Genomic DNA, 24,130 nt, shown 5'->3' with positions numbered 1-24,130 from the left:
TTTTAGCAACCCTAAATCCAAGATATCAACGACTCCAGCAACAAAGGAACAGGAAGGAATCCAGACACAGGGTTTGACAGTGCTCACTTCAAAGGCTGGGTATGTACAGTACCCTATCAGGAGAATACCTCTGCTTCTTTGCCTCTCTCTCTCCATCTTTCTCTGTGTTCTACTGTCTCTTTCTTTCTTTTTCCCTTCACGTAGCTTCTCTCTTTTTCATATCTCAGGAATCAGTTTATTTTTTGCTATCTTTGTTCCATATGGCCACCTAAAGCAATATAGAAAACATTGACTGCAAAATGGACACAACTATTGCAGAGCCCACCACCCCAATGGGGGCTTTGGTGAGGAAGGTTTGTTGACAGGTCAGAAACCTGGGACTGAGTTATAACCTTTTGGCCCATCTATTTCCATTACTTGTTTTTTTTCACAGGAATAGGGACAGATTTTAAGTATATACCAGGGGAAAATGATAGTGTGTGTGTTAGCATCTCTAATTTGGTGAGGTCAAACCATGCAGAGAGCCCAGTCGCTTCCACTAGAGAAGCTTGGCTACCACATTCTGAGATGGGAGAAGGCCTGAGTGTTGAACCTGAACTCTACATTCCCAAGAGGAGCTCAGAAATCCAGTGTTTCTGAAAAAAGACTTACGGTGGCAAAAACGAACAAAGGGGGGTTGTGCCCTTTTCTCATTTTGTATTCATAGAAAAATTCTTCTTGTACATATAAACCGTAGAAATCTCAATCTGCGCTTCCCAGTTTTGCTGGCGGTCTCTGTAGCAGAGCTAGACACAGACACGGAGCTCTCTCTGTGCCATTAATTGAAGGGCTAGAGGTGTTAAACCTTTAACAAAGAGAGCTTTTCTTCTAAACGGTTTGTCAAGTGTTTGATTTAAAAATGTTAATAAAAAGACAAAGTGGTTTGAACACTGTGAATAAAACTCACTTCCCCTCTTACCATAGAAGGGAAATCTGATTAAGTATGCTGTATACCTGCTAGATCTCCAGTCATCTATAGAGTTTTCAAGGGAAAGCAGGGTAGATAAGACCTGAACATATAAAATAAGCAGAAAACTAACTAACTAAATAAAAACCAGGCCTCCTTTCTCCATCATAAAGCAGTAAATAATAGCGCAAGCCCATTTTTTCCCTTTTCAGCTCACCTTTAAATATAACACATACAAAAGCCTATCTGACAGTCCCCATTTATTTTCACCAGCGGCTTTTCAGTGTCAGAATCTTGTCCTTATAGAAGTTAGAGGTCTGTTGGGGTCATGCATTCCATCCCTAGGAGAGAGTTCAGGACTCTTCCCTACAATGTAGGCTCCAGGACTTTGCCTGGTCTAGCTTGAGAGAGTCCTTGTGGCAGGAAACCCAAAAAAGGCAGTGTCCATAACAGAATGCTGTGATTGGTCATTTTGTGGATGGGTGTGGTTCACATTCCTGCAAGATGAAATATAACTTGGCTTACTCCTCCTGACTCGGAGACCTCCCAGTATGAAAGGCAGTTGGCTGGTCATGACAGAGATTGCATGGCTACATATGAAGTTGGTGCCACATGGCTATCTGCCTCCTGGGGTTCCTCAGCATTTCCTCCCAGTGGTTCTTCTCTGTGCCTGTGGCATGCAGACCTAGGCTGCATTTGCCCAGTGATTGGCTCTGCCCCAGGCCATCTTGGCTTAGCATTTCTAGCTCCACGCTGGAGGCGTGTAGCAGCTCATGGGGCACTTCAAACATGATCATCTCATTCCAGACTGGGTTGATCTTGTGTTTTGCACGCTTTGTCTGCTTCTTCTTCAGTTTCAGAGACTGGTGCTTCAGGGTCACCTTGACAGATACATCTGCATGGGAAATGAAGGAAAGAAAGACACCACAGTGGTGAACACAGGACAGGCAGACAGTCATTAAAAGAGAATCTGAACTAATGACTATGGACCAAAGAAAAAGCATATGAGCAACTTCTAATTGTTTTCTCTCTTAAAATTATTTTAGTTATTTTTGCATTTTAATCTCAGTTTATTAAGCCCAAAATGCCTAGGCAGATGTTATAAAATAGCAGATGCCACAACCTATTCAGACTGAGATCAGCATCTGAATCTAGAACACTCCATTGGAGCTCAGGGAAGTTTAAATCCAAGGCTTTTGTGTACCCTGGGATAGAGCTGAAGGCCAGAGATGGAGTTTAGGACACAGAATTGGGGTTGGATTCTGAACACTTCCAAAGTTTGGGGTTTCCATCCAGTATTCCATCCACAAAAGCAATGGGTCCCATTTCCCTGTATGGAAAGAACCTGCAAAGGGAAAAGGAAACTGCTGAATTCTAATATGAATTCTTTTGCCAGAGTGGACATGGTTCGTCCCATGTTGAAAGAATCCTATGGATTCCTTCCTCAACCTACAGATCACAGGAGGCAAAAAGGATTCACAGTGATGACCTTTGCCTCCCTTCTACCACCTGGCTATACAGGTCTTGCAGGTGCATGCTTCCAAAGACTCTCCCACTCTTCCCATAAGGGGATGTGGTGGGAAGTTCTGCAGTGCAGAGGCTGAAGCAGTGCAAGTCAACGTAGCCTCAGGGTTGTAGGTTGGAGGGAAGTCTTGGAAGAATATAGATGACTCCCTTTCCCTACCCTACTCCTTGAAGGCCTTCAGATGGGTCAAGGGCAAGAAAGGATCATTATACACAAGCAGAAATCCTGCTTTCACAGGAGAGTGTGGTGAAGCGTCTGAAACTGCTGTGCACTACTTTAGCAATATAGTAGCAGGGCTGCTGGCTCTTGCTGAACACCCTCTGCTCCATCCTCTCCTTGCCTGTCCTGAAACCACACCACAAAATGCAGTCTTTGCCACCATTGGTTTCTATCTGTAATTAAACCATTAATGGTCGTAGAATGATACAGTTACAATGAATAGGCAGGTGAATATATGACTATGTACTGTGTACCTAGTATATGAATGCCTTAATTATGTGCAGGGTTTCTAGATATGGGGATGAGGGGGCATTAGATTAGATTGTGACTGTATTGTCTCACCATAAATCAGATCACCCTGGTTCCATTGTGTCCTATAGAAATTTGCCCAGTTCCCCTATTGCTGTTCTTCACTCACCTTTTCCCAGGAGATCTTTCAGCTGTTTGGAATGGAGGTTCTTGGCTTTTATGAGCACCACAAGCAGGCGGTTTGCTGCTGGCAGATAGCTGATGGAGAGGAGTATCTCCCCATAGCCTGCATCCGGCTCCTAGGAGTCAAGAAGAAAAGCATGAAAGAAAGGCAAATTCAAAATCCAGTCTTGTCCATACCATTGAGCAATGTGGTGCCAAAGATCAAGGAGAAACTCTCAAATGCAGCAAGTCACGTTGTCTCTGAATCCTAGCCCTATTACACACGGATCCCCAGTTAGACTAGTTGAGGTCTGATGGAACGAAGCAGAGAGTAGACTCTTGGACAGAACTCAGCTGAAAGGAGGTTCACAGTAGTGCTCTCCTCACTGATTCACCTGACTGGGTGGGTTAACCCTTTCATAGCTGCTGGAAAATAACTGTTTCCTAACAGCAGCATCATACAGTGGGACACTTACTCGAGAGAATGGAGAGTCGGGATGTAACAGATATAGTATGCTGGGCAGTACCAGAAAGATTTAAACAGAGAAATTTACCTGCATCCTTTAGCCTTTATCCTTTTCTGACAGATTATCCTGCAGCTGCCTCTCCAGTGAATTCATGTCTCTTGCTTTGATTATTTCCTTTGGTCATTTGTTCCTTATATCAGCTACCCTTTGTGTGAGGAAATTCTGTCTAAACTTAAGTCCTGGCTTTAAATAATCTGGATGGGCTATCCCCAGGGAAAGAGAAGAAAATGTCCATGGGTACCACAACACTAACTTACACTCGGACACCCAATGAACCAGAGCTAGTCACTTAAGCTTGGAAGGGTATTTTAAAAGTACATGTATAAAATCAGCACTTGTGCCATTTGTTCTGCCAAATCTGAGAGTGATTCCTTCTATTTTCCCAAGCTCTAGTTCGGACGTCGGCAAACTACGGCCCGCAGGCCACATCCAGCCTGTGGGACTGTCCTGCCCGGCCCCTGAGCTCCCGGTAGTTGGATGGGGTGGAGGTTGGGGGGGCAGTCCGGGGATGGGGAACAAGGAGGGTGGGGAGTGGAAGTCCTGGGGGGCCTGTCAGGGGGTGGGGATGTGGATAGGGGTTGGGAGGGCAGTCTGGTGGCAGGGAGCAGTGGGGGTTGGATAAGGGGGTGGGATCCGAGGGGGTGGTCAGGGGACAAGGAGCAGAGGGTGGTTGGATGGGGGGGTGGGAGTCCCGGTGGGGTTGTCAGGGGACTGGGGTGTGGATAGAGGTCGGGGCAGTCAGGCGACAGGGAGCAGGGGGATTCAATAGGGGGCGGGGGTCCCAGGAGGGGGTGGTCAATGGACAAAGGGTGGGGTTGGATCGGTTGGGAGTTCTGAGGGGGGCAGTCAGGGGGTGGGAAGTGGGAGGGGTCAGATGGGGGCAGGGGCCAGGCTGTTTGGGGAGGCACAGCCTTCCCTACCCAGACCTCCATACAGTTGCGTAACCCCGATGTGGCCCTCGGGCCAAAAAGTTTGCCCCCCTCTGCTCTAGTTTCTTTAAGGTAGATTCTCTGAATGATCAAACTCACTTTACAAGGCCACAGTATTCCTTTTCTGCCATTAGTGATTGGCTTCTTAGCCTTCTGGCCTTCCTCCCTCTCTCTCCCTCCCTCTCCTCCCCTCCCACCCATGTATACCTGTAGGCAGAACAATTGGAAAATAATCATGCTGACAACTGATCTTTCCTTTGAAAATGACATTGTTTTCTGGTGGGGAGTCAGAGGAGTGAGAAAGAGAGAATGTGTGTGTGCACAGAGAGATGAAAGAGGGAAGCAAAGGGGAAGTAATTATTTACTCAAGTAGCACCAGCTTGTGACAGAAGCCCCATTTTAATGTGAGGTTAATGGTCCAGAAAGGTCCTTGAAAGCCACTGATCAATTGAGTGGATTCCCTTTGGACTTCCCAACAAAGACTAGAATTTGTAGGAGAGAGATCCCTTATCCAGGACTCTTTTGTGCCTTCCTCTCTGTTCTAAGTAGGCTATAAATATTTCAGATTAAGTTTTTTTTCTTGCTGGCTGCTGTGGATGTGAACAGACATTTATTAACAACAGATTTACTCTCTAGAAAATGTCGCTCTCATAACTATCTGATTGGAATGACTCATACACAAACCAGCCAAGAAGTCATTACCAGGGAAACTCCAAACTCAGATTAAGCAAAGTCCTCAGAGGAGCCAATGTAAACCTTTTTCATGAACTCAGGTAAGGTGCGCAGGCAGCACTGAATACCTTGTACTCATCCACCTTCTGAAAAAAGTGTCCTAAATCTAAATTAATCTAAAGAGAGGCAGTAGCCCTGGATTCTAATCAGACTCTTGACAGTGGCTATGTCTTCACTGAAAATATTGTGGAGATGAAGATAGCTCTTTTAATGTAAAAGCCCACTGGAGTTAAGGCACAGGTGGCTCTCACCTCAGCATAACTAGTTGAGGTACCTCCACTAGCTACATCTAGGAAAAAAACTTCTGTGACTTGTCTCCACTAGGATTTCATATCAAGAGAGCTATCTATCTCAACGTAAACACACACATAAACACACTTTTTCCCTCCCAGTAAAGACATAGCCCATGACTTGCTCTGCAGCACTGGAGACTATTTGGCTATCCAAGTATTTTATACAAAATAGAACAGTTTTGACAGAAAAGATTGAGAAAGCCCTATCCCAAAATACCCTACACCACTGCAATTAGGACACTATTCTAAAATGTGGGAGACCCAATTTCAAATCCCTGTTCCAGTGACACCTCCTCCTCTGGCTGTTTTGTGAATCTAGTTCTTTATTTCCTTTGCTTTTAATGTTATAAGGTACCTGGAAATTAAATGAAACAGTTTGTTTCAGGTTGAATGAAATGTTTTGTTCAACTGGAAATGAAAATTTGGTTGCCTTTTTTGATTCATCAAAATTCTTCTGAATTTTTGGATTTGGTTCAGGTAGAACCAATTCTTTTTTCAATTTTTCAAAACTGCAGTGAACTAAAAAAAAATCACTTATTTGCCAGACTCTAATAACTACCTGCCACATCAACGCGCCCTGAGGTTTCATCAGTTAATAATGTGTCTGAAGCTTTCATACTGTGGTGAACATTGCTGTAAACCAGCGGCAGCACTCTACACATTTCCAAAGAGCAATGACATCACCTGGCCAGTTGTGAGCGCCTGTCTCCGTTCTTATATTTGTGTAGGAGTATTCCAGAGAGGGTGGGTTTGACATTTTTGCAGTGCATGGCTTTTCAAGGAAATATCAAACTTTAAACAAATCCCACCAACATTGTTCCTGGATGTACGCCGACAAAAAAAGCTCCTATCTCTCTCTGATCCTCTCTCTTGCTCCCTCATTCCCTTGCGCCCTGGATCTCAATTAATGATTCATGACTTGTATTTAAGCTGGCTGTGTAATGATTGGTTCGCCCAGGTCCCTGATGACGCAAATACAGCTTTCACTGCACATCTTTCAGCTCAAACTGGGGCACTGTTCATAGCCACTGTTAACATTAACCTACTCCTGCCGGGTTAGAAAAGGAATCAGTCTTGCCTTATCAAGCGAATGGCTGTAAAGATGAACCATGGCAGAGGCGACAATATCTCTAGGGTCCTGTCATCTTGAAGATGTATTGGTGTCTCCTAATCCTATATACAGGGAGCTTCTTGGCACCTTTTGTATAATGGCTACTAGAGCAGATTTTGGCCTCGTCTCCATGGAAAAGCTTTTTCGGTATAGCCTAAGGTATGAATGTAGACTAATACAGTTATACTGATCTAATCCCCTGTGTAAACACTCTTATTCCAGTAGAAGTGTGGCTTGGGTGGGGAGGGGTTAAGTTAAACCAAAAAAACACATGGGAGGGGGTGAGGTTTCTACCAATGTAATTGGTGAAACTTTCCCCTGTAGCCAAGGCCATAAACACCATCTGCTAAACTGATCCAAGCCATCCATTTATTCCTACCATCCATCTGTCTATCTCAGGGTTTTCTATAGTGCTCATCACTGTAGTATCTGAGTACTGTCCAGGTAAATTAGCATTGTGGGGAACTGGTGATGCAGATTCCAAGTTCTATGATTCTAGTAAAGTCACTGTGCAGTCCTCAGGTATTACAAGGCCAGATGATTACTTATTTCAGTGTTCAGCAACACTGTCAGTAATGCTTGTCCCTTGCTGTGTTGTTTGCTCTGTCCAGAACCCTGGTTCTGACTACCTGGGTACTATCTCAATCCTGTCTCTATTTGATCCTGGTGCTCAGGATTTACTTTTTTAAATAATCACAAGTGCTCAAAATTCATGCGGTACTCACAAAAACCAAGAAATAATAGCACTGCCTAGATTAATGCAAGTTAGAGGCAGATGTTGTATCCAACATGCAGCTTCTCTCAATCCTAACGTGCAGCACTCTCTGTATTCCAGTGCTTGCCACACCCTCCCCACAACTCTGCAGTGCATCTCCATGCTGAGGTTTTAGTTGGGGGCTGTAGATGATGGCTTGTGGTGTTCTTTACCCAGAAGTCATACTATAGAACAGGCCCAACAAAGAAAGTAACAGAACGCCACTAGCCATCACCTACAGTCCCCACCTAAAACCTCTCCAGCACCTCATCAAGGATCTACAACCTATCCTGAAAGACGATCCCTCACTCTCACAGATCTTGGGAGACAGGCTAGTCCCCGCTTGCAGACAGCCCCCCAACCTGAAGCAAATACTCATCAGCAACTACACACCACACAACAAAAACACTAACCCAGGAACCACCCCTGCGACGAACCCCATTGCCAAATCTGTCCGCATATCTATTCAAGGGACACCATCATAGGACCCAACCACATCAGCCACACCATCAAGGGCTCATTCACCTGCACATCTACCAATATGCCATATGCCATCATGTGCCAGCAATGCGCCTCTGCCATGTACATTGGCCAAACCAGACAGTCTCTATGCAAAAGAATAAATGGACACAAATCAGAATTGAATTGTAACATTCAAAAACTAGTAGGAGAGCACTTCAGTCTCCCTGGACACTCAATAACAAACTTAAAAGTGGCCATTCTTCAACAAAAAAACTTCAAAAACAGACTTCAGCAAGAAACTGCAGAACTGGAATTAATTTGCAAACTTGACACCATCAAATTAGGCCTGAATAAAGACTGGAAGTGGCTGGGTCACTACAAAAAATAATTTCCCCTCTGTTGATACTCACACCTTCTTGTCAACTGCTGGGAATGGGCCACATCCACCTTGATTGAATTAGCCTCATTAGGACTGACCCTCCCCCCGCACTTGGTAAGGCAACTCCCATCTTTTCATGTGCTGTCTATTTATACCTGCTTACTGTATTTTCCACTCCATGTATCTGATGAAGTTGGTTTTAGCCCATGAAAGCTTATGCCCAAATAAATGTGTTAGTCTCTAAGGTGCCAGAAGGACTCCTTGTTGTTTTTACTGTAGTTCAGTGATTGATTATCAGGTAACACAAGGAGAAGGAAGGGATGTATAGGTGCTGGGAGCTATAAGGTTAGGAGCTGAGTTGGAGCACTTTGATTACTTGCTGAAATGGTCAGATATTGAGTTCTGCTGCTGATTTTTTGAAGTCTTTGGAGTTGTGGAGGCTCATCACCACTCAGAATCTGGCCCAGTGTACATGCAGACCTGGTTATTACACGCCCATTGAAATATGGTCATATTGAAATAAGCGTCTCTAACTTTGGAAACTAACTCTTGTTATATTGCCTGAGCTACTGATAAGTATTGATATGATACCTTCTCAGGGGTTTTCAGCTTCTCCCACTGTGCCATTCTGAAGGGTTCCCCCACATTAGCCAGGCTCAGTTTAATTTCCCCAACAATGCTGTGCCTAGAGAACCTGTCGCAGTTCCTCAAGGTGAGAGTCAGCATCCCTTCTAGCACCTCCTCCTCGGCTAACGGGAACAGCAGAGCTTCCTCCCAGATGATGTGGTGCACTTTCTTCTTCAGCACTGTCTGGGCCTCTGTGGTGCCAGACTTGCTCACCAAGGTGCCCAGGATGTAGCAGTCACAGCCAGCATCCTGGTCCCCTATCATGCTTCCATGCATAGCTGGAGGACAAGGAGAGGGAAGGTTACATTAAAAGAAACATCCTACCACAAGGGCTAGATATGCAAAGGCAGAAGGCTGTGGGGCCTTTGCCTGTCTCACTATAGTCATAAAATGAAATCCAAGCTGTTGCTAAAACCTGCTGTTTCTTCAAACTAGCACTGGAGAGACCAAAGTCCAGGGCCCAATGTTGTTTATTTTTCCTTCAACATGTGCAAGAATATTATTGTCCTTGTCCTTCAGCAAATGCACAAGGATATTGTTATTGTCTGGGAGATTTTAAATTACACTCAAGAAAATGTGCATCATTCAAGGGCACTGAACCAGTAGCCTGAGAAGATTCATGAGATATTCAGGGAGGGGCGATTTTAATTTATCTTCACACTGGATCAGAAAGAGAGCCTCATATAAAATGCGTTAAAGGGACTTGGTCCGTCACAGAAGGTGGAGATGTACAAGGCTGCTTAGCACATCTGGTCCATCCCCCAGGGACCAGTGCAGTATGTCCCTAAAGTTCATTCCCAAGTGTTTTGTCCAGTCTTTTTGAAATGGCTTCTTTGGGAGACCATTCCACAGTCTAATTGCTCTTAGTGTTAGGATTTTCCTCCTGATATTCAGCCCCAGATTTTCCTATTCTTTATTTCATCCCGAGGCTGAAAGGTCTCAAGTGAAAAATGTACATAAAACATCATTTCACACGTTCCATGAACAGTGACAAATGAACCTATCAGCCCTCCAGGCCAAGGGCTGCAGCAACATCTGCAGCAACGTCTCTACTCCTCAGCTGCGTAATGTAGCAACAAGGCCTCTTTGTTACCGCAAAAGTCAGCGTGTTTGTCTGTCAGTGGAAAGATACCCTTCTGCCCACTGGCTCAGCAGCTGTGAGTGGGCAAGTCTTTGATACCCAGGAGACTCCTTGGTCTCCTTAAGAGAGTAGAGATCCTTCTGAGTTGACAGGGAGAGTACAACATGCATATGATCGCTCACTGAACATGCACATCAACCTCAGAAACTCAAGGCTCTGGACTTGTTGCTGGCAGCTTGCCCAGGATGGTGGCTGCAATTTAACACCCCTTCAGTTCTTGCTTGGGAAGGTGATAACTGGGCTGGTTTTGGGGGGAAATTCGTACTATCTGTGCATTACTCACTCAGCTCTGCTTTATACTCCCAGGAAGACTGTGACTAGCAAGGAGAGGGTTAGCAGCATTCTATCTCTGAGTAGTAAGGAGGCTCCCTCAACTGCCTGTCCTTAGTAAGATTGCCAGAGAGCCTGGCCACATGGATAGGCTCAGCTGGAGGGAGTTACCTTATCCACAGGGTATATAAGAGGAATGTGATTTAAACATCCCTTCCTCCAACTTGGCCTGAGTAAGAGGGTTGTTATATGTAGTGTTAGACCTTTCTTTTGATAGTCTAGCTGTGGGAAGCTCTGTAAATTTTTCCTGTCACTTATGTGAATCACAAATCCATGTGCTTGTTTGTCCTTCATCTGGATTTGCTTTACAGGACTGGACAGAAGGGCTAAACAAAAAAAAATGTTTGGCTGGAGGGGTGGGAGAAGGAAGGGGATGTTGAGCCTGTCACCTCATTGGGAGCATCGCCTTAAAACAAAAGTAAGAGAGAAGGATCCTTATCTGCCCACCTCTAACATGGGTAGAATAGGACAAACTCCTGATTCCTTCGTACTGCCTTTGAACCACACAAGCTGTTGCTAAACCATGGTGCATTCTTTTCAAGCAGTGAAATCTCTTGGCAATTCTAGTTTGAAAGCCTCATAGCCAATAAAATGTCTCTCGGTTCTGTGGGGACATTATTATGCGGGAGATGAAATACTTTGAGTCAGAAGATATCTTTTATCTTTCAAATAAAGGCTTGTTTATATAAAGTATGCAGGATGGGGAGCCACTTACCTTCAAGAAAGGCCACACAGAGCTCAGCTTTCTGTCGATCATACTCAAGGGAATAGCGGAGTTCAGGGACCTGGTTACAGCTGGCTGCTTTCTCGGGGTTCAGGTGTTCGGTGACACACACATCCTTTACTGCACCTGGAACTGAAGTAACCCAGTTAGCAAGGCTTCATTCCTCATCAAGCCAAAGTCACCACCTGGCTTCACTGACTGTTCTGTAGCACTGCCCTCCCCGTCTCACTTTCCACCTCCTTCCAGACTTCACTTTCTGCGTGCTACCTGGGCTTTAGGAAGCCAGCCATACATCTCACTCCATTACCCACCCATAGTAACTACACATGTTCTTGCTCTTGGATTTCTTTTTCACATATTCCCTGAATTAGACTGTAAGTTTTTTGGGGTAAGGACTTCACAGCTGACTCTGATCCCACGTACAACACTAACAAATTTTACTAAAGCTATTGGAATTAATCCTTAATTCCCACAGTGCCTGGCTAGGTAGAAAGTGGTGAGGCTGTTTGGATGGGGGTATATATTAGGTTAATTACCTCAAGTAAAGCAACAGGCAGGACTGAAAAGGAAGCCACAGTATTTTATTGTCCGACACTGGTGCATGCAGTATCAGGTTGGATCAGGTGCCAGAGGGCAGCAATGGTAGGGGGCTGGGACTTATTCCCCAAGCAAATGCCAGTCAGAATCAAAATCAGTGTGACATGGTATACAGAGGAGAAAGCGAACAGTTCTTGTTTTTATTTAATAACACTTGACCTATGGAATCAGGCACAGCACGAAGCCAGAGCACTTGTGGAGTTGGTAGTGCACAGAGATTAGTGCATTGATTCACACACCTCAAGCTCTGGTGCCAGCCTATGTGCAGCCAGCTTGCTTTAGCAGCCCAGTCCTATTGCCTTCCTTCTGACTCTATAGGCTGATGCTTAAATGCTCACCGCCTCCTTCTTTCCCAGTGAGGAGGGGTTGGGAGAATGGCTCTCTGCCCAGAAAGAGACAGAGAAACTGTCAAGTGATTTTTCAAATTAAAAATAAATCTCTATATAAACCATGCACAGAGTGCATTGTTCCCACTGGAAAATCCCCAGGAAGACTGTATTAATGTTATAGCCACCTGGATCAATTGTGCTGTTAAAAAGGCAGCTCAGGAGGTAAAATCAATATGGGCACAGAACCATTACAAGCATGAAATGCTGCCAGATGCAAACAGTTAGAATTAGACTCTCTAAGGTCAGAGGACTCTGGATTTAAAAACTATTCAGGGCACGGTGTGTGCCCCTGCTTCACTAATGGAACCCCTGATGGGCTCCATCTCAATTTTATCTTAACCACATTTAAAATGATGGTAGACAGAGCAAGCCTCAGGTGGGTTGCCAACTGAGCACATTTGTGATGGGATCATTGAGAGAGAAGAACTATGGAGTCCCAAATGGTCATTTTTACATCAACTATTCTGATTATAACTGCATTTTAATCCTGTGTACAAGTCCTATGTTGCTTATCAGACACCTGGGCACTGGAGCAGTGGTCACCAGTCTGAAGGGGAAATGGTTCCACTGGACTTGGATATGCTCCTACCATTTTGAGGGAGAACAAATAACTCCTCATTGACTTGTATCTTCATTCTGTTCTGATCCTGAACTTCATCTTTTCCTCTAGTTGGCTCTTCAGTTGTCTTCCAGGCATAATCCACATAGTTAACAATTTCTGGGGCAGTCACGACTGGCTTTGGGCCATAGATGTTGGGAAACTTCAGGAGGGTCCGAGGCTGGATGGGTTCAGTCGTCTTCTTAACGCTGAACTGAAATAAAGATCCTGTTCATTATTCTGTATAGATTAGACTAATGCTACCAACTTGCCCCAGACCAGCTGAGCCCAGACCAAGGGAAAAAATGATCCATCCAATCATTCCTAATGCCATTGTTACTTGGCTGATCTACCTTGCCAAACCTGTTGCCCAGTTTCTCAGTTTGCGTCCTCTTCAGACTCACCCCTCAACACGTTTGTTTGCAATAGAAAAGGGAAGCTTTCCCATTTGTTGATTTCCTGCCCCACTTCACAGTAGCAATAGGCCCTTACTTTATATGTCTATGCCAATTCCTCACCAGGCTCAGAGGCTGTGAATGGAGCTGGGTCTGTGCTGTGACTGATGTCTGTTTTCATTTGGATCACACAATCAGGCAGACTAATGCTCCCAGTGCCTCCTTGGGAAGGTGTAATATGCATTTCCCACAGGTTTGCCAGCCACAGCCCGACAGTCACACCACTCCACATGTTTTGGGATGTCCAGTGCCATTGGCAGTGCTGTGTTACTTCTCCTGTCATTGGACTCAGGAAACACAAGGACTGGGATTGTGACTTCCCCTAGAAGTGGGAAGGCTTATTGTGTCCTCACAAGGCCAGACCTAAGAGTCTACTGTTCTTTCAATAACATGCTCTGCAAATATTGAATCTTATTATCTCTGTATTCAGGACGGCAATGTAAAAACTTCTTTCCTGTCCCCATCTACAGCAAACTATCTAAACATCTGTTCTCTGCTTCTGAACATTCATTTACCCTCGCTCATCTAAATATTTCCTGTGGTTGGAGTTATCTGCTGACTATATCTTGATGCTTAGCCTCTGAGTGGCTTTATCCTAACTTCAGTAGGAATTTTGCAATCAAATTGCTAGCTGGAGTGACAGCTAAATTGAGCCAGGAAAGCGAGCAGCAAAATAACTTCATACAAGCATCAAAGGAAATATATGTAATGTTTACTATAAAGAAAATTGCTGTGAAACGGCTTAAAGGGTAACTGGCTCAAGAGGAGGTCCAGGGGCAAACCTGGGGAATGGTGATCCAGTGGACTGTCAACAAGTAAATTTCAGTAGCTTTAAAAATACATGGAGTCCATGGTGAGAGGCAGTGTGGTCTAATGGATAGTGCACTGGACTAAGAATCAGAAAGCCTAGATTGTATTCTAATCTCTGTCACTAACCAACTGTGTAGCCTTGAGCAAATAACATAACCTCCTTGAGCTTCTGTTTCCTCTCCCACCTGTTGTCCATCTTATCTATTCAGACTGTAAGCTCTTTAGGTCAGGTAATGGTTCTTACTATGCATTTGTCATGTCTAGTACAATGGGGCTGTGATAAAAATTATATAAAAAATATATGGAGATATACCTATCTCATAGAACTGGAAGGGACCCTGAAAAGTCATTGAGTCCAGCCCCCTCCCCCTTCACTTCACTAGCAGGACCAAGTACTGATTTTTGTCCCAGATCCCTAAGTGGCCCCCTCAAGGATTGAACTCACAATGCTGGGTTTAAGTAGACCAATGCTCAAACCACTGAGCTACCCCTCCCTCCATCTTGAGTTGGATCTCCAGATGCTATTGTAATATAAATAATAACAGTTTGGCAGTAAGATTTTTGAACTCAAGACAGGCCTGAGTCACAAAGTTCAGGCCTTGGTTTCAGAACTGTTCAGATCTTGGTTTTTTTTTTGTTTGTTTTTGTTTTGCCGATTACACAGAGAGGGGCCAGTTGCAAAGTTTGGAGTGGGATCAGGGCCATCTCAATTTTAGATCAACAGGCCCTGCCTTTCTCTCAAAGCTTCATGGGAAAATATTATCAACACTGTCCTCTGTATGATGGGTTTTTTCCATTTCTCTTGGAATCATCAGGCATTGGCTACTGATTCTGGTTTATACCTCACCCAGCACCTTAGTGTCAGAGCACTTTCCAGGGAACAAACAAGATGACAGCATCAACAAATTAAGGTAAAAGTTCCTTGATTGGATGGTCTGATAGGTCAGAGTTCATTTTATGGTTTCAGTCCCATGCTGGTTCACAAGAATCAACACAGAGTACAGAAGGATAGTGCGAAAAGCACAACAATGAACTCAGAGCTGTGGGATTGTTGCTATAGCTCACCCAACATAGGAACCCTTCATTGATAAGGCGAGGCAGGTAAAAAATCTGACAATGGGACATTGAATTCCATCCCCACCTACACTCTAAATGTAAATCCCAGCTATGTGAAATTTAAATCACTCTGTGTGAACATATATTTGGATTTGTCCATGGAAAAAACAGAGACTGAGTAGGAGCTACCCCAACTCTGATCAGTTTGCTTGTGTGCTTCTAAAGCATTTAAAGGATCTTGTGTGAATGGTGCTAGAGAAGTGGAAAAGGCTGTTTTATTGTGAGCATGCTGTGGTGGAAGGATCTCTTGTCCCATTAACTGCCAAGCTATTTCATTTTACATTTAGAGAGAGAGCGAGCGAGCAAGACAATATTCTTAATTGTAATTATGTATTTCCATTCTATTAATAATGAATGTGGATGGTGCCATGGAAGAAGCAGTCTCTTGAGTTAGAGCCTTTTGCTCCCAGATTCCATATCCTTAGGGAATAGTCCCATTCCTCAAGGAGCAGCTCAATAGAGCAAAAAGAATAATGTAGTTTGGTTTTTAACCCCACTCTGCATGTGATGCCCACAGAGTCATAGTGTCATAGCCATTAGCAATGGAAGAGTCCTATTAGGTCATTGCCTCTATCTCCCCAGGTAGCCAGTGCAGGATTGTTCACTATAGTCCACTATCCATGTTCTCTCCACTCTAGTTTATGACCTCAGGTCTATACTCTTAGAGAAAAATTCGCCCCTCTGATGAGGACCAGCCCTGGCCATAAGTGGGACTTGCACCGTGAGTAAGCCTGTTGCTGGCAAAAAGGAGAGAGTGGGATTTCGCCCTTAGAGATTTAAACATCAGTTCTGAAATACTTAAACTCCTTGAAATAACAGGTTCAAATACTAGCATGGTCAGGTCAGACTTTCCTCTTCCTAAAGTAAATCAATTGTGTTCTGTGCAGTAGGAAGGACCCTTTGGGCAATATCTTGAAAAACAAAGTCCCATGCCCTGGGGGTTGTGACCAACATCTTCTCTCTCTTCACTCTTATACAAAGAGTGCTCTGCAGTAGCTGTCCACCTGGTTGCTGCCCTCCAGACCACAGGTGGCTGCATTTCAGTGGTGTAAGTCTATACTACGCAAAGCAGCTGAGGAACTTTTGAGATGAAAGATGCAATGCAAATATGAAGTATTGTTATTACTATCACTTCCTCTGCTTGCTAAAAGCCAGACACTTAGTCAGGAAATCCATCAGCACAAACAACTGACAGCTCCACTGGTTTTACATAATACGTTAGTCTGTCTGCTCTTCAGAATTAGAGATGAGAGACATATGCAGACCAGTGGGGACCAATCCACCCCCTCCTCCAACTGCATCTGCGTCTGTTTATTGTTCATGCTGCCAGCTCTGCTTCGCAAGTGCTGGCAGCTGATACTCTTACTGAGCATTGCCCGCGGAAAGTCCCTTTTACAAATCAAACTACAGCACTCTTAAATAAAGTGAAGAGCAAGAGAGCTGAATCCATTCTGTATGAAATAAAACTAAATTAGATCAGACGCTGCTCTTGACCCTTCTGTGTTCCTCCTTGACATCATTAAAATGCTGGCCTAGATTATTTCCTTGGCTGATCTTGTATCTGACTCACAAGCAATACAAGCTTGTGGTAGTTACTGTGTCCCATGCTCTGAGGCTTTTTCAAAGTGACAATATAAAAGCCACCTTGTTTTACTTGTTCTATAGATATTTTTTTTTTAAACAACTAACAAAATCATCCAAAGTCCAAGATTTGGTGGTGATGGGGGACTTCAACTATCCAGATATATGTTGGGAAAATAACACAGCGGGGCACAGACTATCCAATAAGTCAGCGGTCCTCAACCTTTTTGTCTGGCGGGCGCCAGACAAAGGACCCTGGCGGCGGTCGAGCATCTGCCGAAATGCTGCCGAATTTCGGCGGCATTTCAGCGGCGATGCCTCTCGATGACGTCGCTTGTTGGCGGCGACGCCTCTCGATGACGTCGCTTGTCAGCGGCAAGCGGCGTCATCAAGAGGCATTGCCGCCGAAATGCCACCGAATTTCGGCGGCATTTCAGCGGATGCTCGACCGCCGGCCAGGACGCGAGTGCATTTAGATGCCCCCGCGGGCACCGCGTTGGTGACCGCTGCGATAAGTTCTTGGACTGCATTGCAGACAACATTTTATTTCAGAAGGTTGAAAAAGCTACTGGGGGGAAGCTGTTCTAGACTTGATTTTAACAAATAGGGAGGAACTCATTGAGAATTTGAAAGTAGAAGGCAGCTTGGGTGAAAGTGATCATGAAATCATAGAGTTCACAATTCTAAGGAAGGGTAGAAGGGAGTACAGCAAAATAGAGACAATGGATTTCAGGAAGGTGGATTTTGGTAAGCTCAGAGAGCTGATAGGTAAGGTCCCATGGAAATCAAGACTGAGGGGAAAAACAACTGAGGAGAGTTGGCAGTTTTTCAAATGGACACTATTAAGGGTGCAAGAGCAAGGTATTCCGCTGGGCAGGAAAGATACAAAATGTGGCAAAAGACCAGCTTGGCTTAATCACGAGATCTTGCATGATCTAAAAAAGAAAAAGGAGTCATATAAAAATGGAAACTAGGACGGATTACAAAGGATGAATATAGGCAAACAACACAGGAATGCAGGGGCAAGATTAGAAAGGCAAAGGAACAAAATGAGCTCAAACTAGCTACAGGAATAAAGGGAAACAAGAAGACTTTTTATCAATACATTAGAAGCAAGAGGAAGACCAAGGACAGGGTAGGCTCAGTGAGGAGGGAGAAACAGTAACAGGAAACTTGGAAATGGCAGAGATGCTTAATGACTTCTTTGTTTCGGCCTTCACCGAGAAGTCTGAAGGAATGCCTAACATAGTGAATGCTAATGGGAAGGGGGTAGGTTTGGAAGAAAATAAAAAAAGAACAAGTTCAAAATCACTTAGAAAAGTTAGATGCCTGCAAGTCACCAAGGCCTGATGAAATGCATCCTAGAATACTCAAGGAGCTAATAGATGAGGTATCTGAGCCTGTAGCTATTATCTTTGGAAAATCATGGGAGACAGGAGAGATTCCAGAAGACTGGAAAAGGGCAAATATAGTGCTCATCTATAAAAAAGGGAAATAAAAACAACCCAGGAAACTACAGACCAGTTAGTTTAATTTCTGTGCCAGGGAAAATAATGGAGCAAGTAATTAAGGAAATAATCTGCAAACACTTGGAAGGTGCTAAGATGATAGGGAATAGCCATCATGGATTTGTAAAGAAGAAATCATGTCAAACAAATCTGATAGCTTTCTTTGATAGGATAACGAGCCTTGTGGATAAGGGAGAAGTGGTGGATGTGGTATACCTAGACTTTAGTAAGGCATTTGATATTAGTAAGGCATTTGATATTCTTATCAATAAACTAGGCAAATACAACTTAGATGGAAATACTATAAGGTGGGTGCATAACTGGCTGGATAAGCATACTCAGAGAGTAGTTACTAATGGTTCCCAATCCTGCTGGAAAGGTATAACAAGTAGGGTTCCAAAGAGGTCTGTTTTGGGACCGTCTCTGTTCAATATCTTCATCAACGACTTAGATATTGGCATAGAAAGTACGCTTATTAAGTTTGCAGATGATACCAAACTGGGAAGGATTGCAACTGCTTTGGAGGATAGGGTCATAATTCAAAATGATCTGGACAAATTGGAGAAATGGTCTGAGGTAAACAGGATGAAGTTTAACAAAGACAAATGCAAAGTGCTCCACTTAGGAAGGAACAATCAGTTTCACACATACAGAACGGGAAGAGACTGTCTAGGAAGGAGTATGGCAGAAAGGGATCTAGGGGTTATAGTGGACCACAAGCTAAATATGAGTCAACAGTGTGATGCTGTTGCAAAAAAAGCAAACGTGATTCTGGGATGCATTAACAGGTGTGTTGTGAGCAAGACACGAGAAGTCATTCTTCTGCTCTACTCTGCGCTGGTTAGGCCTCAACTGGAGTATTGTGTCCAGTTCTGGGCACCGCATTTCAAGAAAGATGTGGAGAAATTGGAGATGGTCCAGAGAAGAGCAACAAGAATGATTAAAGGTCTTGAGAACATGACCTATGAAGGAAGGCTGAAAGAATTGGGTTTGTTTAGTTTGGAAAAGAGAAGACTGAGAGGGGATATGATAGCAGTTTTCAGGTATCTAAAAGGGTGTCATAAGGAGGAGGGAGAAAACTTGTTCACCTTAGCCTCTAAGGCTAGAACAAGAAGCAATGGGCTTAAACTGCAGCAAGGGAGGTTTAGGTTGGACATTAGGAAAAAGTTCCTAACTGTCAGAGTGGTTAAACACTGGAATAAATTGCCTAGGGAGGTTGTGGAATCTCCATCTCTGGAGATATTTAAGGGTAGGTTAGATAAATGTCTATCAGCGATGGTCTAGACAGTATTTGGTCCTGCCATAAGGGCAGGGGACTGGCCTCGACCTCTCAAGGTCCCTTCCAGACCTAGAATCTATGAATCTTTGTTTGCACAAGACCCAGTCCTGTTTATAGGTGCTTTTCAGAACCCTGGGGCTTTTCTATACAGCAAACATAGAGTTTGTCTACACAGCGCCGGCAAAGGGCACTAGTGAGGTGTGATTTGTAGAGCGCTCTAACTGCCCCATGTAGACCCCGCTGGCGCACCCTAGGAAGTAACTAGTTCATGTTGATGTAGGTCAATGTTAAAGAAAACAACACAACACTGGATCCAATATAGTCTAGCTTCCTCTCTCTTTGTCATCTCTGTGTATCAGAATCGCCTGATATTGACAAGCCTCAATAATAAAGTGTTCCAAGCACTGGCTAGGACATACAGTGTATTAAAGTAGCTTTTTGTTAGTGGACAACAACAACAAAAAAAGACAGGACTGTTCATAATAACAGACACAGATGATGTACAGCACTTCACAGACAAAACTAGATTTGAAATTAATCTTTACAATGAATATGGAGGACTTTTAAATCAGAGACATTTTAGGGAGTGCATGTTCCTGGCAATAGGTTCCTTTTAATTTGGAAAGAATTAGCAAACATATGGAATATGGGAACTAGGGACATTTTGCACCTTCAGTAACAGAATGCTCTGTTCATCTTGCAGACATCATCTTTATGGAATTCTTGCAAAAAATATTAGATACAAACCATAATAACTAACTGATGATCAAAATACTATTACCCCGGAGCACTAGGAGGAGACTAATGTTGTACTAAGAGCTGGATGAATAATTTAACAAGATATTGGTCACATACTATATTAAAATATTGCAAGCTTTGCTAAATTAATAAATATTATGAGAGCCTGAACCTATGAGGGTCTGAGCACCCTGAGCACAGTTTGATTTCAGTGGTAGATCTAAATGCACTTCAGTGATAGATCAGAATGCTTAGCAATTTGCAGGAGGGGACCCTAAGGGAGAAGCTGCAGAAACGTATCAACACTTTCCAGAGGCTTTTCTTAAAGTCTTTCTCAAGAGGCTATTCAGCAAAGTTGGTTACTCCAAGGGTGAAGTCGTATAAAGAATTAAAAATTGGTTTAGAGCTAAAACAATAAAACGTAGCGTTAGAAAAGAAATTGTCTTTCTGTGAAGAAGTGGATAATGGAGTGCTCTGTGGATAGTGCTGCTCAATATATTAACAGTCTGGAAATAGGTGAAAGTGATGCACAGTAAAGGCTTGGAATGAAATTTTTCAAAGCAGCCTTGGGGCATGGGCACCCAATTCCCATACATTTTTAATTGTAAACTTTGAAAATCTCAGTCTTGCTGTAGTATTGTATCAAAGAGTAAGCTGGAAAAATCAGCAGATAATAACCTATTAGGTTAGTCAAAGCTAATGAGAAACCCGAGGAGGACCTAGGAAACTGGGCAACACATTAACAGATGAAATTCAGAATAATTACAGGCAAATCTCCATTGGAAAACACACTGTACCCTACTCACTGAGGGCTTCAGAAATAGCTGTAATGTCTAGGGGAAAAGATCTAAGTTAAGTAAGGGTATCTACTCAATACCTAGTGGCAGTCCAAAAGAATCAATAATATGGAAACCTGGTGCCATTATATCTGTATACCACAAATGTTATCAGCTTTGAGAGACAAGGGGGGTGAGGTCATATCTTTTATTGGATTGACTTCCGTGGGTGAAAGAGACAAGCTTTTGAGCTACACACAGCTCAGGTGACCTGAAGAAGAGCTCTGTGTAGATCGAAAGCTTGTCTCTTTCACCACTAGAAGTTGGTCCAATAAAAGATATTACCTCACTCACCTTGTGTCTCTAAGATCCTGGGACCAATATGGCTACAACACTGCAAATAATCAGCTTTGGCCATCTTATCTCAAAACAACCGTGGCAGAAATATGGTGAGACTGGGACTATTTACTTTGGAAAGAAAAAGAGAGTCCATTACACAGGGACTGAGTATGGCATAGAATGAATGGCATAGAAAAAGCCAATCAGGACTCTTACTGCGGTTTTCAGTGATACAAAAATAATAGAGCAATCCGTGTAATTTAAAGGCAAATGAATAAAGGCTTTGTGATACAATGTATCATCAGCTTTTGGAACTAGCTGATGTAGCATATTATTATGGCTTAGTGAGAATGAGAAAAAATTCATTAGATCCGTATAAATGAGAATAGCGTCTACAGTAACATGAGCTAAGGTAAAGCTTTCAGTGACCATCAGGCTTTGTGTTTCAGACCTGAGGTCATAATCAACCAAGGGAAAAAAGTTTTTTTAAAACAATTCTCCCCAAGGTTCAGCATTGAGTATTCCATAATTAGGTGCATCAGGGAAGTGTTACACTTTACTGCTGATGCATCTGGCCACTGACAGGACACAGGAGTAAATGGACCGTCAGTCTGTTCCAGCCTGCCAATTCCTATGCTCCTATTTTGATTGAATCCTTTGAGCAATTAAGTCAGATCACCAGGGATATCTGGCATTTGCAGCACTTCAAAACAGCTGTTCTAGTAAATGTAAAGGAAAAAGCAGGTCACAGTAGGCATGGTGATTTTGAAAGTAGACTCTTCACAGTTAAGGTTGTTACTAAATTTATATTATAAACCTTATTTTAACCTCATGTCTTAACTTTCCTAAAACTTCATCTGTTTCACATGTGGAGGAGGATTGTTTTCATAACAAACCAGCTGTTTACATAGAAGCCTTTCCACTATACTGCAGTAGCCATAGGTATATGTGTGTGCAGAGAGAGAAAAATTATAAAAGATTCTGACACTGCTGATATTCTGCTCCTACTCTGCACACAACTATGTTCTGACTGCTTCTTAAGAGAGTCCAGGTTTCTGTTCTAGCTAAATGATTTCTCCTGGGATCTAGCCTGACAATTCAAGTGGAATTTCAAATCTTCTTTTTCTGTATTTTTGCCACCAGGAGCTTTCTCTTTGGTAAAATGACAGCTGAGCTGACTGTTGCTTTGTGCATTTTGCAGGTCACTTGAGTCTCCCCTCCCCCCACTGAAATGTTGCTACATCCTGAATCCTGCAAACAAATAGGATGTGATAAATCACCCACCACAGTCTGGCATGGATTTTGCATTCCTGCCATCTACACTTACAGAAAAATGGCAAAGTAAATTAGAGAAGGTGGTTTACCTGCTGGACTGGCTGAAGCATACTGTGCTTAGCATTTTCTGTGTCCATGTCTTGGTCCTTTCCCGAGAGTCCTTTCCTAGGTCGCCTGCATTTGCAGAAGCAGGTGAGACCGCAGAGGGCAAGGATGCTAGTTGCAGTCCCCAAGGTGGCACCCAGAGCTATAACTGGGACAGACAAAACCATTGTTTCAGGCTGCACAGATGTTACACAAGAATCATGCGATTCTTCTTCTCAAGCAGTATGTATTTCATTCATTCCCGTTCAGAGTTTAGCCTGGTTTCATTCACTTTGAAGTAGGAAAAAGAGCCTAAATAACAGCAGGGAGAAGAAGTGACTCTGAAGAGAGAAATAAATTATCCCAGGTTTGCCAGGCAATGAGGCAGCCTCTCCAACCTGCTGATGGAGTTTCTGGGTTTATGTTCCTGGCTGGGCAGGGAAAAGCAGAAGTAGTAGTGGCTGTGGTGCCTGCAATCCCTTTACAGCCGCAAGCAGGCAGTTTTCATTGAAGCTCGTTTTCCAGCTCCACTGGGAAAAGTCTGATGTGTGATAGAGGGAAGACGTCAGCAGAAAGGGGTGGGCCCTGCAGGCTAACCCACAGAGAGGTCCAAGTGTTGGATCAGCTCTTTAGCAGGGTTTGGGAGGGCTGGGTTTTTAATTCTCAGGGGGGAGGAGGGGATTGGGTTAGGGCTTTTTTTTTACTTAAAGTTAATGTAGTGGTTGATGAAAGCTGCCAACCGGGCAGCTGTGGAGACTGGCACAATGAACTCTGTACAATAAGAGCAAAGCTTGTTTGTGCAGGAGGCAGAAGTTCGTCTCAGGGCCAGCCCAAGAAAGTAGAACAGACTACCCCAGGAACCAAGGGCCACCATAAACCTCAGCACCTTCCTCTCCAAGTGCAAAGCACATTTGTTTGACCTGCCTGCTTTAACATAAACACATCCATCCTGTGTGTGTGTGTGTGTGTATATATATATATATATATATATATATATATATATACACACCCTACCAAAACAAGACACTCCAGTGCACACGCTTCTCCCTCTGAGGAGAGAACAAACATGTGACAGATGTGTAGTCACATTGCTTAATGCCCTACTGGAAGGATCTCCGGTACAGCAGTGACAGGTGCCACACAAACCTGAACAGAACAGAGAAGAATAGAATAGAACATGGGCAGCAGCAGGTTATGCTTCCCTTTACTGCCCTGCCAGCATTCCTCCTCCCTAGAAGGATCCCCTCTTGGGATGATAGGGCCATTCATTTTCAGTGTCCCATTCAGTCCTTGCTCTTTCTGCCGAGACTGACATAAAGAGGGAAAATTGGTGCCACTTCTAAGGGTGTTTTTGGTAATGTGGACACCTGTCCCTGCAAGGACTGGACCAAGATCAAACTTGGCCCTGTACATATTGATAAAACTTTAATAAAATGCTGAAACCCCATAATTCTGTGCAACTGGGAATTTGAATG

At 43.6% G+C, this 24,130-nt stretch overlaps 2 protein-coding genes across 2 annotated transcripts in view; one reads left to right on the top strand and one right to left on the bottom strand.

Moving 5' to 3' along the window:
- The window catches only part of LOC120402887 (astacin-like metalloendopeptidase), a 73,760-nt gene that overhangs the window by 5,899 nt on the left and 43,731 nt on the right, over positions 1-24,130 (top strand). The gene's annotated exons all lie outside the window — the stretch shown is intronic.
- Positions 1,146-23,129, bottom strand: SYT13 (synaptotagmin 13). The gene is made up of 6 exons (XM_039533430.1): positions 22,661-23,129; positions 12,686-12,908; positions 11,102-11,242; positions 8,880-9,193; positions 3,109-3,238; positions 1,146-1,841 (listed from the first exon to the last, which is right to left on the bottom strand). The coding sequence occupies exons 1-6, from the start codon at positions 22,841-22,843 to the stop codon at positions 1,537-1,539; spliced, it is 1,296 nt and encodes a 431-aa protein (XP_039389364.1). The 5' UTR covers positions 22,844-23,129; the 3' UTR covers positions 1,146-1,536.

Source organism: Mauremys reevesii, linkage group 4 (genome assembly GCF_016161935.1).
Source record: "Mauremys reevesii isolate NIE-2019 linkage group 4, ASM1616193v1, whole genome shotgun sequence".
Classification (NCBI taxonomy): Eukaryota; Metazoa; Chordata; order Testudines; family Geoemydidae; genus Mauremys; species Mauremys reevesii.
The sequence above is the reverse complement of the archived record's forward strand: the minus strand, read 5'-3'. Positions and strand labels throughout refer to the sequence as shown.